General features: G+C 46.1%; 1 protein-coding gene across 3 annotated transcripts in view; it reads right to left on the bottom strand.

Moving 5' to 3' along the window:
- Window positions 1–14,865, bottom strand: part of LOC147886898 (Transducin/WD40 repeat-like superfamily protein) — a 45,333-nt gene that overhangs the window by 29,765 nt on the left and 703 nt on the right. For all 3 annotated transcript variants that reach the window (XR_015543218.1, XM_087394540.1, XM_087394541.1), the window contains exons 2-3: window positions 14,606–14,760; window positions 9,131–9,248 (exon numbers count right to left, since the gene is read on the bottom strand). Coding sequence is in view for 2 of the 3 variants with exons in the window: in XM_087394540.1 (XP_087250666.1) it covers window positions 9,131–9,248; window positions 14,606–14,760 (273 nt within the window). In the remaining variant the exon portion in view is untranslated. The remainder of the gene's footprint in view (window positions 1–9,130; window positions 9,249–14,605; window positions 14,761–14,865) is intronic.

Below are 14,865 nucleotides of genomic sequence, written 5' to 3'. Positions count from 1 at the left end.
TCAGTTTATGGCAGAGTCATTGGACACTCTCCTTCCAGGCCAGCCATCAGGGATTGGCTACAATCTACCCTCATGCTAGAGGATAGCCACATCGAGGAGGTGGCCCTTATGGGAAGGGGCATCTTCTGGCTTAAACTCTCCACTGCGAAAGCTGCGAGCAACCTGATTGCTGGTTCCCCCACATCTGTGGATGGAAAGATCATCATGATAGCCCCTTGGTACCGAGGATTCAGCGCAGCGGACTTTGATGCTCGTTTCCGCATACCTTGCCACCTAGTGACGCTAGTATTTCCTGGCCTTGCTGCTGAGTTGCGGCCAATAGTCAGGGACCTGGGTTCCCACTTTGGCTGGGTGATGCACGACACTTTTGTCGATGCGGTTGCTGCGGCAAGAGCTCCCAGAGTCCGTGTGGCTGTGGCAAATCTTGTGTCCCTCCCTGCAGAGATCGAGGTTGTGACAGATGCTGGCAGCATTACTAAGAGCATGGTGGTCACTGGACAGCTAGGCCAGTGCCTGCGTAGTCATGGCTTTGGGCACCTGGCTGCTACTTGCCCGCGCTTCTCCAGCTCCTCTCAGCCCCCCCCGTCCCCCCCCGCAGCCCCCTCCCCCTCCCTCCAGGCAGCCACGCCAGGCAGAGCAGTGGTAGCCGGAGTCCAATCCAGAGGTGGTTGGTGGCTGGACCGAGGTCAGAAGGAAAAGAGGAAAGAATAAGAAGACTTCTGACAAAGGCAAGGAGGCAGAGGTTACCCAGCCTGCAGCAGTGCCTCAGAAACCTGACAGGCAGCCGCCCCAAGGTCTTGGGAGAGCTTCTTCTTCGTCTGTTACCCGCCCCCCATAGCTTCACGTCCCCCTCTCTTCCGGTGTCCAGCTCCCCCCCACCCAGCCCCAGCCCCAGCCCCTACCCCAGCCGCAATCCCCTTCTTCCGTCCCTCAGCCTCAACCCCCGCCTCCTCCTCTTCAGCCCCAGCCCCAGCCCCAGCCCCCCCCCGCCCCTCTCAGCTCTCCCGCAGTGTCTGTTTCACTAGTGGTATCTCAGCCGCATGCAGCCCCTACTCTCCCACCTTCAGCCCCCCTGCTAGTCGCTTCAGTGGAGTCAGTGTCTCCTACCCCGCAGCCTCCTCCCCCTTCCTCACCCCAGGCAGGGCACCCCGAGACTGCACCACCCCAGGAGCAATCTTCCTTGTCTACTAGCCCGGCCCCCTCAGTTGTAGATTCTGGCGGGCCTCAGCTCCAGGAGAAAGAGCTCCCTCGCGACTTCTACAAGTCCGGTCCCTGGGATTACTTGGATGTGGCCGACCTCGGGACCTTCCCAGCTTACCTCGACATCAGTATCTTCCTGCTCCGCAAAGGGGCGGATGGGAAGATCACAGCCTTGGCCCCGAGGGATGGACCCAGCTTTGCCTTCACTTTTCTCAGCAACGGCACCGAGAATTGGACAGACGACTCGGTCTGGGAGGCTCTCAGAGAGCAGACACACGCTCAGATTTGCTCCTAGATAGGCCCGACGGGTGGACAGCTCCTCGAGACCCAGTGGTCCGAGGGTGACGTGCACATGCGGTGGCGATGCGCCGCCAAGCGTTTCAGATTGATTGTGATCCTTAGGCCCCCTTTGCCTTGGCCCCTCCCCCAGTCTGGACAGCACAGAAACTTCGCGCCTTCTACGGGATGACAACCTCAGAGATCTCGAGCTGGCTCGAGAAAGCGTTTGTCCATGGCACCAAAGGCCTCACGCCTTTGCTAAAAGTTTTGAAGAACGGGCAGGATGACCCCGCCTCCCCCTCAAAACCCTCACAGAAGCGTCTGCGCCTTCACTCCGAACTACCAGCCTCTTCATCGACCTCGGCCGCGAGCAGACAGTTGTTCACAGCCTACCAGTCCTCACCATGAGCTTACACTTTGTTTCCTGGAATGTGAACGGGTTTCATTCTTCTGGCACCCGTGGTCCTAGGAAGCTTATCTTGAGACAGGAACTTCAACCAGCAGTGATTGGTCGCTTGGATATGCTCCTGCTTCAGGAGCATAAGCTTTCAGTGGCTCATACCCGTAGTTGCGGGAAGATCCTCCCTGGGCGCTCACACTTATTGGGAGCCCTCGATCGGTGAACAGGGGAGGAGTGGCGGTGTCTACACGTCCGTCTGCGAGTCGATTGCCCAGGGAGTTTTTGACCATGGTACGTTGATCCCAGGCCGTGCGCTGTGGGTTGGCCTAGAGTTGGAGGGCTCCAAAATAGGAGTCCTCAACATTTATGCACCCACAGACCTCCGACGCAGAGCCACCTTCTGGAGGACACTTACAGAGCTTCTCCCAGACATGGATTCGTGGATTGTTGGAGGTGACTTCAACAATCTTGAGACCTTGGAGGACCAGCAGGGCAGAGGACCAGAGTTTAGAGGTATAGCTCATGCAGAGCAGTCCGCTTGGGACTCATTTCTCTTTGCGGCAGGAGGGAGGGACAGCTGGAGAGACCCGTCCTTCTGCCGATGGCAAGGGAGCTTGGACTTCTCGTGGGGTTTCCGCAAGGAAGGGGACAGACTCCTGGAGAGATTAGACAAATTTTATGTCAGTGATTGGGCCATCAGCAGAGGTGGTCAGGTGGGTGTAGTGCCAGGGACGACGCTCTCCGACCACGCGCCAGTGCTCTTGACACTAGACTCGGCAGCTCATTCCCTTCCCCCCCGTTCGTGCAGGATTCTTGATTCCATCTTCTCTAGGGAGGAGGTGCGCAGTAGTATTGGTAGCCTTTGGGACAGAGATTGGGGCGAGTGCGTGGATTTGGCAGAGTCGGTGGCGCAGGCTCTGCAGGAGTCCAGCCAGATTTGCCAGTTAGCAGCCCGTCAGGTTCGTCAGGAGTGGTGGAGCAGAGAGAGAGCTCTTCGTAGGGACCTCGCCTCCATTCAACGGCTCCAGCACGCAGCTCCGGATTCGGAGGAGCTTCAAATCCGGGCCCTTCAAGCTAGAGCCCTTCTTGAGGAGACTCTCTAGCGTCGCTCGGAGTTTTCTTATCACGCCTCCCTCTCCTACTGGGCTAGGAAGGGTGACCGGATGAGCAGAGAGTTCTTCAGGACGCATGGCCAGAGAGCGGCAGGTGATCAGATCCGGAGTCTTAGGACAGCGGAGGGCCACATCATTACCGACCAGGAGGAGGTCATGGGGTTGGCTACCGACTTCTACAGGACTCTTTTCCAGCAGGAGCAGCTTGCCCCCTGTACCAGACGTTCTCGCGAGGAGGTGTGGAGGCACATTCCGGCCCTTGTTCAGCCCAGCATGCAGACGACGCTGATGGCACCGTTTACCACCGTCGAGATGCAGGAGGCCTTGATGGCCATTGATGGGTAGAAATGCCCTGGTGAGGATGGGCTATCTAGAGCTTTCTTCACTTCATTCTGAGATCAGATCCATCAGCCCCTCCTTGCAGCCCTCCAGAAGATTTTCAGCAGCGGACATATGCCAGAGAGCCTCTCTTCGAGACTGATTTGCCTCATCCCAAAGGGGGGAGATCGGCAGGAGATCCGTCAGTGGCTTTGTCCAGGATCAGCGCCAGAGTTCGGCCACTACTTCCTGATCTCATTCATGACACTCAAACAGGCTTTGTCCAGGATCGCAGTATCCTGGATAATGTCTTCACCTTCTCAGAGGCGACGGAGTGGGCTTAGCACAGCAGGTTTCACTTAGCCATCCTACTCCTCGACTTTGAGAAGGCTTACGATCGAGTGGACTGGTCCTTCCTGGAGGGTACTTTGGAGAGATTTGGATTCCCAGTGGGCTGGATTTAGGGTATCTCAGCGTTATACAGGACAGCTTCCAACAGGGTCATCATCGGCGGTAGGATGGGAGAGCGATTTCGTTTGGAGAGATCAGTGCGTCAGGGCTGCCCACTTGCTCCTTACCTGTTTCTCTTCTTCGCCGCAGCGATGACGCACTATCTTCGTGCGAGGTCGACAGGGATTCGGGGTGTTCGCCTTCCCATCAGGGAGGACACTCAGCTCCTGGACTCAAAGTATGCAGATGACACGGCGCTGTATGTTCAGGATGATGAGATGACGCTGGAGAGGGTGAGGCTGGCCTTAGAGGTCTTCTGTTCGGTAGCCGGTGCGAAAATCAACTAGAACAAATCAGTTGGTTTTCTGGAGCTGGTTGCGGCAGATTGGTCAGGAAGGACTCTGTCAGATTTGTCATGAGGACGAGGAGTCACCAAAGCACTGCCTATGGCATAGTTAGGGGAAACGGAAACGGGAAAACGGAGAACGGAAACGTTTCGGGATTTTTGGGAGGGCTGAAACGGGGAAACGCCACGTCAGCAAGGGAGGGGAGTAGATGATGATGGAGGGCTGAAGCAGGCTGTAGGAGAGAAAGGAGAGGAAAGGAGTGAATGGGGCTGAAGGAGGGCTGGAAAACCTTGAGGATGGAGAGAGTATGAGGCTGAAGAAGTGGAAGGAGCCTGGAGACCAAAATCAAAAGCAAAAAGACCAAAAATGTGATTTTGGAAACCTAGCAGCCTGTGTTGTCTGAAACGGCACGTTTCAGAGCTCTGAAACGCGTTTCGGACTGGCTGAAACGTTTCAGCCAGCCGTTTCAGGGTCCTGAAACGTTTCAGACCCTGAAACGGGTTTCATAAAACGGCGCTTCTCTAAAACGGCGTTTCAGACCTGGCTGGGCTCTGAAACGCGTTTCAGCGTAACTGTGGCCTATGGAGCTGCACTCGCGCCCAGGACGTGTGGAGGTGGGCCTTCGGGATCCTTACTCGTGCAGCACCGGAGTTAGGCTTGATCACTTGGGGTGCGTTCTGCTGGTGCAGCACCACACCTGGCTATCACCAGTTGTTTGAGGCAGGCCCGCAGGACCCTATGTTCCTCATCACACAGGGGACTTGGGGGCCGCTTGAGGGCATCCCGCAGCACTTGGCAGAGGTGGACACAGGATCTCGGGTGAGGCAGCCAGTCTGGGAGATTATTAGCAGCATCGTCAGATGGCACATTTGGACCTCGCGCTGCGCGCAGATCCTCGGAGGTACCTCTCTTTCGATTGCCCAGGTCATGGCCGACATCTGGAGCGAGATTATCCACACGCTCAGAGGCCAGTGGGACCAGATACAGGGGGATTCCCGGGCTGGCCGGGAGAAGCGGAGACATTTCCTCCGAGATTGGGATACGCAGGGCCTCTTCTTCGAGCATACACCTCAGGGCCTTCAGTGGTGCTACTCACCGCCTCTCTGGCTGTTTATTCACACCCGCCTGATCCCTCCGTGAGAGAGAGCCTTTTGTTTCCTCTTAGGGCTGCGTCTGATTTGTGAACGCTGCCCCGTCAGCTGCAAAACTGACCCCATGTATTCTTGTTTTTCGAAGTAATATAATCAGCACTGTTTTTTCAGCAAAAAAAATAGGAGTTGTCCGCAGCATCAATTTTTTTGATTCATTGAATGACTCAATATATAGCAAATCCTTCTTAAGCATATGTGCCAAGGAAGTGTTCGAGAAGGACAATCTTTGATTATCTTGCACCAAACTCCCAAATAAACTTTGTAACCGAGGCACATTTGTAGAGGCAAGAAGATCGATATGTTCATGCCGCGACCTATTCAACAGTATGAACAGGCTCTCTCCTTCCATCTGGATATGGACCGGATCAATGTGCTGTTTGGCAAGGAGTGGTTATACCGCAAAAACCCTATTGTGGATTATGTATGTCATACTGTTACTTTTTGTTTTTTGGAGGGCGGATCGCTTCGACTGATGGCACCGTGGCCAAATTTTGTAATCCTCTGTTATATAATAAAGACAAGCAAGTTTCATTTCAAGATGTCTCTTATGACTCTTCTTTGTCTTTATTCTGCAATGCGATGAAATTAAATGACTTGTTAAATTAGCCATATTGTGTGGTTCATTAGACCTGATTTTCAATAATTTCGTGTTCTTTTGAGAATATGCTTAAACACAAAATGTATTTTCTTTCATGCATGAATGGAGCAATGCAATCTGAAAATTCAGTTATTAATACTAACAATACTCTGAATTATTTGGACCTCCATCACTATTCTTCTCATTTGGCTCATTCTCCATGGATTTGGAATGCAGTCCCATGGATTCTAGACTAAGTAGCGAGGTTATGGACTCAAACCATGGTAGAATACATGTTCCTAGAGCTGCAAATAGATCGTTATGTCATGCTGTGATTTCAGATTCTCAAGTTCTTTGAATCTGTCAGTGAGCCCTCAGTGGATTCTGAGTTTCAACTTCTTCTGAAATGTTAATTGAATGGGCTTTTCATCTAAATTGCCTTATAGTTTAAACTCCACAGCTCAACGTCTCAGCTTGTTAAACGAATCAGATAGGCAAACAGAGTGAGTAAATCAAATCATGTCTCTTACAAGCAAAAAGAGTATCTTCCTATGGCTGAGTTTGCACATAACATTGCAAAGCAAGAAGAGGATATGCTGCGAGCTCATGTCACTTACAAGCAACAAGAGTATCTTCCTATGGCAGAGTTTGCACATAACATTGCAAAGCATTCTACAACTACGCCGACTCTGGTATCACTATGTAACAATGGAATTTTCCAAATAATAAATAACAATGATGAAGAATAGACAATATATGTTGTAATTTGCAACAGAGGACTTTCGCCAGCTCAAGATAGAGCTCAGTTCTATGCAAATAAAAAGTGTTTACCTTTAGAATTCAAAAAGATTATGAGGCATTACAAACTGGCAAAGTTTATAAGCTGTCAGCATGTTATTGCGGACCATATTGGGTAATCCACAGATTAGTAACGTAGCCTATGAGCTGGAATTACCTCCTGGTGCGAGGATACATCCAATCTCCTAACAGAGATGTTAGACACAGCTCATAGCTTAGTTTCTATAGAGGAGCTTGTTTGCTTGGAGAATCTATCACTGTATCCCTCATGAACCAGAAGCAGTTCTACATTTCTTTGCTCTTCTGCTCGAATGGAGGTCTTTCCCTTCTCCTTAAGCTGATCCATCATTGAAACAGCTAATTTAGGATAGTGCGGCATGAATCAACGGTAGAATCCTGATAATCCTAGAAATATTTCCTCTAAGTTATCACAGTCTGTCCGTTCTAATAAGGCCCTGACTTTATCACAATCTAACTTTGGGATAAAATATGTCTCAAGTACTTTAAATCTATTACAAGAAATTCACAATTGGATTCCTTCGCAAAAAGAGAGTGTTTTCTTAGCAACTAGAACAATTATCTCAAGTGTTAAAGATGTTGCCTTTTAGTTTCACTATAAATTAGCATATCATCCAAAAATACTACTGTAATTTCCTCGAATATGATCATAAGACGCTGTTTGGACGTGTCGTGAGCACAGCTAGAGCATTAGTAAACCAAATCACATTGAGTTGAGCTCGTAATGCCCATACCAAGTTATGAAATTTGTTTTAGTTAAATCCTCTACCCTAATGCATACTTGATAACACCCCGACCTTAAGTCAATTTCAGTAATACTTTGCTCTTTGCAACTCATCAAAGAGCTCATCCATGCAAGGCACTAGATATTTATTCTTTATTGTGATTTTATTTCATACATGGTAATCTATGCATAGGTACATAGTATCATCCTTTATAAGAAACAAAAACACAAAGAAATACTTTGCATTCTTCTTGATGCAAAAGTCGTTCCAATTTCATTGAACAAACAAGACAAAAGTTTGGTATATCAAGACATTGCCCTCCTTTCAAAGAGTTATCACGTTGGCTCCTTTGTAGAGCATGCAATAAGCTATAGCACCATTCCCTCCCCAAGACAACACCTATCCTATCCAAATTTGAAAATCTAGGGCACCTTTGTACCATTGGACCTCCATCGCGACACCATATATCATAGTGTACCAAACCTTTTTATCCTTGCCCTTGGCTAAAGACACCACATACCTAGGTGCACTTAGGCTTTCGGGCAGCTTTAATTTCTTAACTAATGAACAGCTTAAGAAAATATAGGTTGCATTGTCATCAACCATCACACTACTTCGTGCCTTCTTATATATCCATGCATCCTCACTAAATCATGATGTCCAAATGTGGGCTTCCACATTATTGACTACCCTCATGATAAACCTCCACCTCTCAATGCCAATAACATAAGACCTATAGTGTGTATGCACTTGCTTTTGTTGAGATTTATCAAGAGTAGTAGTTCCAGCTTTTGGCTTTTTAGAAACTTACCGAGCAGAATGGTCCTTACCAAGGCACCCAGAACATAAGTTTTGTTGTTTTGCTTTCTCAAAAATCTTCCCATTTTAGATTTTGATCTTCCTAAGGTCATTTATACCTTTCTATATGAGCACAACCTCCCAACAATGGGCAATAAATTGGTTTTGAGGGTTTCTATCCATTGTGCAAAGATCAAATACCTCCCATTGTCATTTAAGCTCGTTCTCGAGTAGAAATTCCTCTAGAAAATCTTGTTTAAACTTCCCTAAGGCTCATCTACCATTTATAGGCTTTACATCCAATCCTATTCTAGTCGTGAAGTTTTTTCAACTGATATAGGTCTTGCCATTTTTTAATAGCATCTTTATTCCTCTCTCACTCTTCCCCATTGAAAACTGGTGGTTTAGCCTTATGTCTTCAGAGGTGTCTCTTGAAAGAGACACAAGTGCTAGAGAAGGTGTCATAACAACATTTGGAGTGTTTAACTGAGAATCAATTAAATCTCTCATAAAGGATTGCACTCTTCCCCAAAGGACACACCAATTCATGCACATAGCCTTCATGACACACAAATCAAATCATGCTCTTCAATTTCAATATGAGAGAGGCCTCATTCTATGGATCACACAACAATACACTTTTTCATTCATAGAATTCAAAATTCTATATTATCATTACAGCCTTCTTTCTCCGTAGCTCACTAATGATACAAGATGGCCAGAATGTCTTACATGGCATACACCAAATTTAAAAATAAGATTGAGATGGAAAAATAATCATTTGAGTCGTGAAGTAGGCCACATGCCAACATCCGAGATCAAGTATATGCTACGTGATCAATAATTTTCGCCCTCAATCTGGATATTTTTCCTAGACATACTTCCTAAAGTTTCTAGGAGGCAAAATGATTCTCTCCCTTTTTAAGAATACAAGAGTCAAGCACCACACAAAAATACCTCATATGGATTGACTTTAGCATGAGGAAGCTTTCCCTCGCGTAATCTCTTGATTAGATCAATCTCGTCTTTAGTCAACTCTACCTCCTCATCATTATATTCATCATAAATTTTTCGCCTGGATGACACCAAATAATAAAGATGTAAACACATGTACCATTATAAGACTAGAACATATTCCAAATATGAAAGAAAAGAACGAAAAAAAGAGAAAAACAAACCAAGACAATGCACACACAAAGGAAAAGAGAGGGATATCAAAGGACACGAGCTAAATATTAACAAATAGAAAAGAAAACTATTTAGTAACCAAGGCAACCCTTATGTTCCCCTAGAATAACCTATCATGAGTTGCCAAAAAGAGTGTCATCGGACATTTAAGCCTCTCCAAGTTGTAGATAGAAAGCTAAGGCAAAAGCTTTGCAAGGTTAGTGACTCCACCAGGGCAATGGAAAACCTGAAACGATGCGTGCGAGCACAATATATGCTTTGGGATCGAATGCTTGCTAAAGCCTCTCTGAAAGTGCTAAATCCTGTAAACTTGGCCATCTCATGGTGAGCCATAATAGTTCAAAAAGTTGGACTCCATTTGGTTTCTCTGTAGAGGATGATCAGGACTATGGGACAATCATGTTGATCAGAAATGTAATACAAACTACAAGCATGAAAAGTCAATGTATCTAGGTATGAGGGGTGAGAGGAACTCATTATTGTTGGAAATAGGAGGATAGAATCACTCGTGCCTCTAGACCCTTCAGCTCTAACTTATACAACTAACAGATAATCACAATGATCCAAATAACACTCAAAATAGACAGCATAGAGAACTCAGATATATTCGTCCACAAAAATGGTGGGAAAACACGATCAGAGTGAGCTCACCAAAACATCCAGCAAGGTGCTGGGATAAACCCTGGATCTCCCTACCAAAGATGGCCTCTCACAAGTGTGTGCTGCGCTGCTTGTGGTGGAGGCTTCTGCTGCACACAGGATGATCAAAAGAGTGTGGAGGGTGGGGTTTATATAGGGGGCTAGGAGCCCCCCAAAGTGGCCGATATCCAGTCAGTCCACATGCCCACACACTGTGAGGCGCCCACCCGACCTGACTGGTCGGCTATTATGGCTGACTCAGGGCCAACCAGGCCCGATTTTCCTGGCCTGTAAATAGGCCTTCTGCAGGGCACTTGGGCTGCTGCTGCCAGGCCACCTTGCTGACCTGCATGCCCACTTGATAGGCCCTGCTGCTGCTCCAGAAGATGGAGCAGACCTGAGGCAGATCCACACCTCCAGATGCCGTGTATGTGTGCTGAATATCTCCCCCCAGCCCTCTGATATCCACTGCCCCTTGTCCCCTCAAATCGGGGACTCACAGGTAGGGTTGGTGAATTCTAACACTGTTATGACAAGAGAAATCAATAATACGTGATTAATAGACATTAAAACATTATTATATATTATACACTAATGGTGTAACATGTATTTGTATTTATGAAGGACACCAACCGATTTGTTATGGCGGTGCATCATCTCAGTAGATAGAACTAGTCGAGTTGGAGCCACTGCTTCAGACGGCATCAAATTTGGACATGTGACACTTATTTTATTAATAAAGATATGCACACACGTGTCTAGGTCCTAGTGGCAATAGGAAGGGAAGGGTGCATTAAGGTTCATTGAATGGTAGATGCATGGGTCATAGGATAACGGTAGGTGTAAATGGGAAGATGGAACTTGAGTGATCTCAAGGGACATTAATGAAAGGGTATCACCCTTCATTGTGAAGCTAACCTATACTACGGTGTTCCAAGATTTCTTTAGCGAAGAGATCTATATCTTGTATTTCTCAATAGACACAAAATATGAGAAGTGTATGGTGCTCATCCTCGATGTCCCCTGGTGAACGTACTTTTCAGACCCCGTCCTCTCTTGGTACATTCACCCATCTGCATGTTTCTATCTCACCTTCATGAGAGCTGCTGGTTCCTAGTTTGAATATCAACCAACTTATCCATATTCAAGAAGGTAGCCATGAGAGGGTCTAACCCAAAATGGGCAGTGTCTACTCTCTTACAATGCTAGAAAGAGTTGAAGAGCTTCAAAGTACAAGCATTTAGTGTAGCAAAGACTTGTAACCAAATTCCATACTAAAAAGCATAATGGAAATGATACTTCGACTTGCATGCTTCATAGAGGTGGCTAAATGAAAGTATTCCAAGCAAATCCAGGTATAGCAACCTAAAGGAAAGTTGTAGCCACAATTGTACTCATGCTATTCAACACTTTAAAACATCAGAAATGCTAAAGTAGCATCTAATGTAGCATCAAACTCACAACTGTCCAAAACAGAGGCCTGATCTTGGAGGGCTTAGATCTCCTTCTTTAGAGCAAAGAAAACAGGGCTTTCTGGCTCAAATGAAAGCTCACATATGGGCGAATTTCTGGTGCAGAGGTCAGACGTAATGTCGCGCAGTGTTGTTGGCTGGAACGTCATGCTCTGTTCTCCTCAAATATACGCCATTGCTGCTCAAATTTGAACACAAGAGAGTCCAAAGTATGGAAAAGCTTTCCCTAAAAGGAATTAGAAAGAGGTGGAGCAGAGAAGGAGAATACGCGAAAGAGAGCTTCAACGGAATTCGGGGAATGGCGACTAGCAGTGACAATCATTTTCTAATTCCTTGCAGGTGGAAGGTCGCCCATACGAAGGGTCTCTCCAGCCAAAAGGACTTGGAGAATGGTGAAACGACGAGGGAGAACAAGCTCTCACAAGTTTGGGGAAGAAAAGGTGAAGATGAAGAAGAAGAAGATGATGAAGAAGAAGATGATGACATGGCATAAATGGGCTCAAGGGGGATCATAATGCTCTGATACCATGTTGAAGAAGTGAAAGGAAAGCATGAACCTGAACACGAAACGAGAGAATGCTTGCTTGCTTGCTTGCTTATGGAATGAAGAAAGGTGAAGTCCATATGTAGGCACATCTACATGAGCCACCAAGCTCCACAATCATCTCAAGCATCTCCTCAATCAGCTCCTAGAATCTCTCAATCATCCTATGTGGCATCTACCACCACCTAACAGTGCTTATGGGCACCTAACTGTGCCTCTAGCACACACACATAGAACCCAAGGTGTGCCTGGGGCATACACCTTGAGATATCCCATCAGGGGGGGGGAGAGAGAGAGAGAGCGCTATGGAACTGTAATAAACTGCGCCCATTCTGCATGAGAATTGTAAAAAGCTCTGGAGTGTTGTATACTTAACCAAAGCTCTAATATGGTGTAGATAGAAAGGTTCTAAATTTAGGAACTACTAAATTAGAACCATTGGAATACAAGAGAGGATAAAGAGACTTCTAAATTATTGTATAAAGCCACTGCTGGGGTCCTAGGCCTCCTTCCTAATCTGCTAGGGTCCTAGGCCTCCTTCCTAATCTGCTAGTGACGCACACAATGAATGCCCAGACCCCCCAATGGGGGCTCCCCACAAATCTGGCCGACCAGACCTACAACTGACGACCAGTCTCTATAGCTCCCCACCAGCCAGCCCTACAGCTGACTGGTATGCCCCTGCCACATGGCAGACCCCTCCTAACCCAACATCTGCTGTACTGCTGGCCAACCCAGGAAGGCCCAACCTGCTCCTGCAATCTGCCGACCAGCAGACTGCTTTGATGACCTATATACTTGCTCCAGCGACCCTAACAACTGACTCTTGTACCAAAACTGACTTGACCCTAAAGACACCCATGTGGCACCACAATTTTCCAAGCTTAAACACAGGTAACGGAGCTTGTCGCAGCCTATCCAAATTTAATTGTGTGAAGGCACAAAGAATTCCTACAACTAGAAGCAACTAGGGTTTCAAGGAAGTAGAGAGCAAGTCAACATAAGTGGCAGATACAACCATATCAAAGCAGGTCACAGTAGGTCAGAACACTACATGTAAATACTGCAGCATACATAAGTCTTTGGAGCATGACCGCCCAAAAAAATAACAGTTACAGCAAATAAGACTAAAGTATTTCAAAATGTGTGCAGAAAACTTTAGGTTTTGTACCTTATTATTAAGAGAATTTTGAAAAATAATATTTTCAAATCATTATATCCTAGCATTAGAGGATATATGCTCCATGTGACAGAATTTCAAAACATTGTCTCATGCTTCACCATAGTTTGTCAACATTTACTTTTGGTAACATTCAGAACTAAACATGTGCTTTGACAAGCAGTATGTAGGTATGCAGAGGCCTTAACAATCCTCAGACTATTTAAGCTAGCATGAAGGGAATCGCCTAGAAGTGAAAGTACTCATGACAATTTTACAAGGTATGGGGAACTTTAAGGAGATATGTCAAGCACCCCCATCCTTGTAGCGCTTGGCTGCACATATGCTATTCTTCTTTCCTCCTCTGTTGGTGCAAGTCCCTATCCCTTCCAGCCCATTGAAGCCAATATATTACTTTTTTAAATCCATTTTTCAAGAGCTCTTGACCTTAAGCTATTGGCTGGATTATGTAGGTGCCAATTGAGAGACCTCTACAGCGTTAACATTTTCAGCTATGGGTGCCCAGTAACGAGCTCTCTTAAGAGCTTGAGAATCCATGATTTTACATTATGTATGCTTGTAGCTGTTGATTTGCTCTTGAGAAGAAAAGGGAGAGACTTAGGTTGCAACATGCTCTATGAAGATAATGCAAGGTAATAATAGTTGGATGCAAGGTTTTGATTTGAAAGACTAAGGTTGCAACATGTTCATGAAAATAATGATAAATAGGATATACCTTTGTAAGACTAGAATATATCCAATCGTCTGAATTCATAATTTTTTTAATAAATGTGATTACGTTATGATCAAAAGCAAGGTTTTGATTTGAAAGACTAAGGTTGCAACATGCTCTATGAAGATAATGATAAATATAATTATGTTGTTACAAGTTAATGATGTGAACGGCCAATAAAAAAGATTTCTTGGCTTTTGTTTTTGCATGAACAGGAAATGCAATGCCTAAACAGGGATTTGACACTTAGATGGGTGATTAAAGAGAACAAGGAGCCGTTAGAGAAATCCTGTAATACTCGGGAAGGTGTCCCTTTCAGCACTCTTGCACCTCTCTTGGAGGGCGAAACCCCAGCCTATCGAGTGCTTTGCAATTCTAGTCCTATCCTGCTGTCAGTTTGTGACAAATAATGTGGATCAGTGCATAATGGTTTACATGCGACTGCCGCTGGACTATGGAGAAAATACATTCCGGTCATAGTTCGGATAAATTGAAATTTAGCACCAATGACATTGTCCTAACAATGCAAGTGCTAACGATAATAATTAGTAAACGTAGCGATGAGCAATTCACTGAGGCAGGCATTGAATAATGTTAGGATCCTTACTACCTACAAGTGATAAACGCGAACCCATAATTTTATAGTATAAACTTTATCGAAACAATAGTCAATTCTGGCTATTGCTTAACCGCTTACCAGTCCTTCGCATCGTCTGACCGGGCGAGAAAAGAGTCGAGCTGGTCTCTTCTTTCTTTCTTCTTGATTTTTCTTCCAGTCAGATCATAACCAATGTGCTCCTCATTCTTGTACCACTCGAGAGGGACATCTCCGATCGTGTTACGTGAAGGCAGCTGTTTAAAACAAAAACAGAAGCTTTCAAATTTTGAGTTAGGTTCGTGCTCACTTGCCTGGTCTTTACAGGAATCAGCTAAATAAGAACGTACGATTTAGGTCTA

Source organism: Dipteris shenzhenensis, chromosome 23 (genome assembly GCF_047967505.1).
Source record: "Dipteris shenzhenensis isolate YYH24624 ecotype China chromosome 23, Dip_SZ_1.0, whole genome shotgun sequence".
Taxonomy (NCBI): Eukaryota; Viridiplantae; Streptophyta; class Polypodiopsida; order Gleicheniales; family Dipteridaceae; genus Dipteris; species Dipteris shenzhenensis.
The sequence above is the reverse complement of the archived record's forward strand: the minus strand, read 5'-3'. Positions and strand labels throughout refer to the sequence as shown.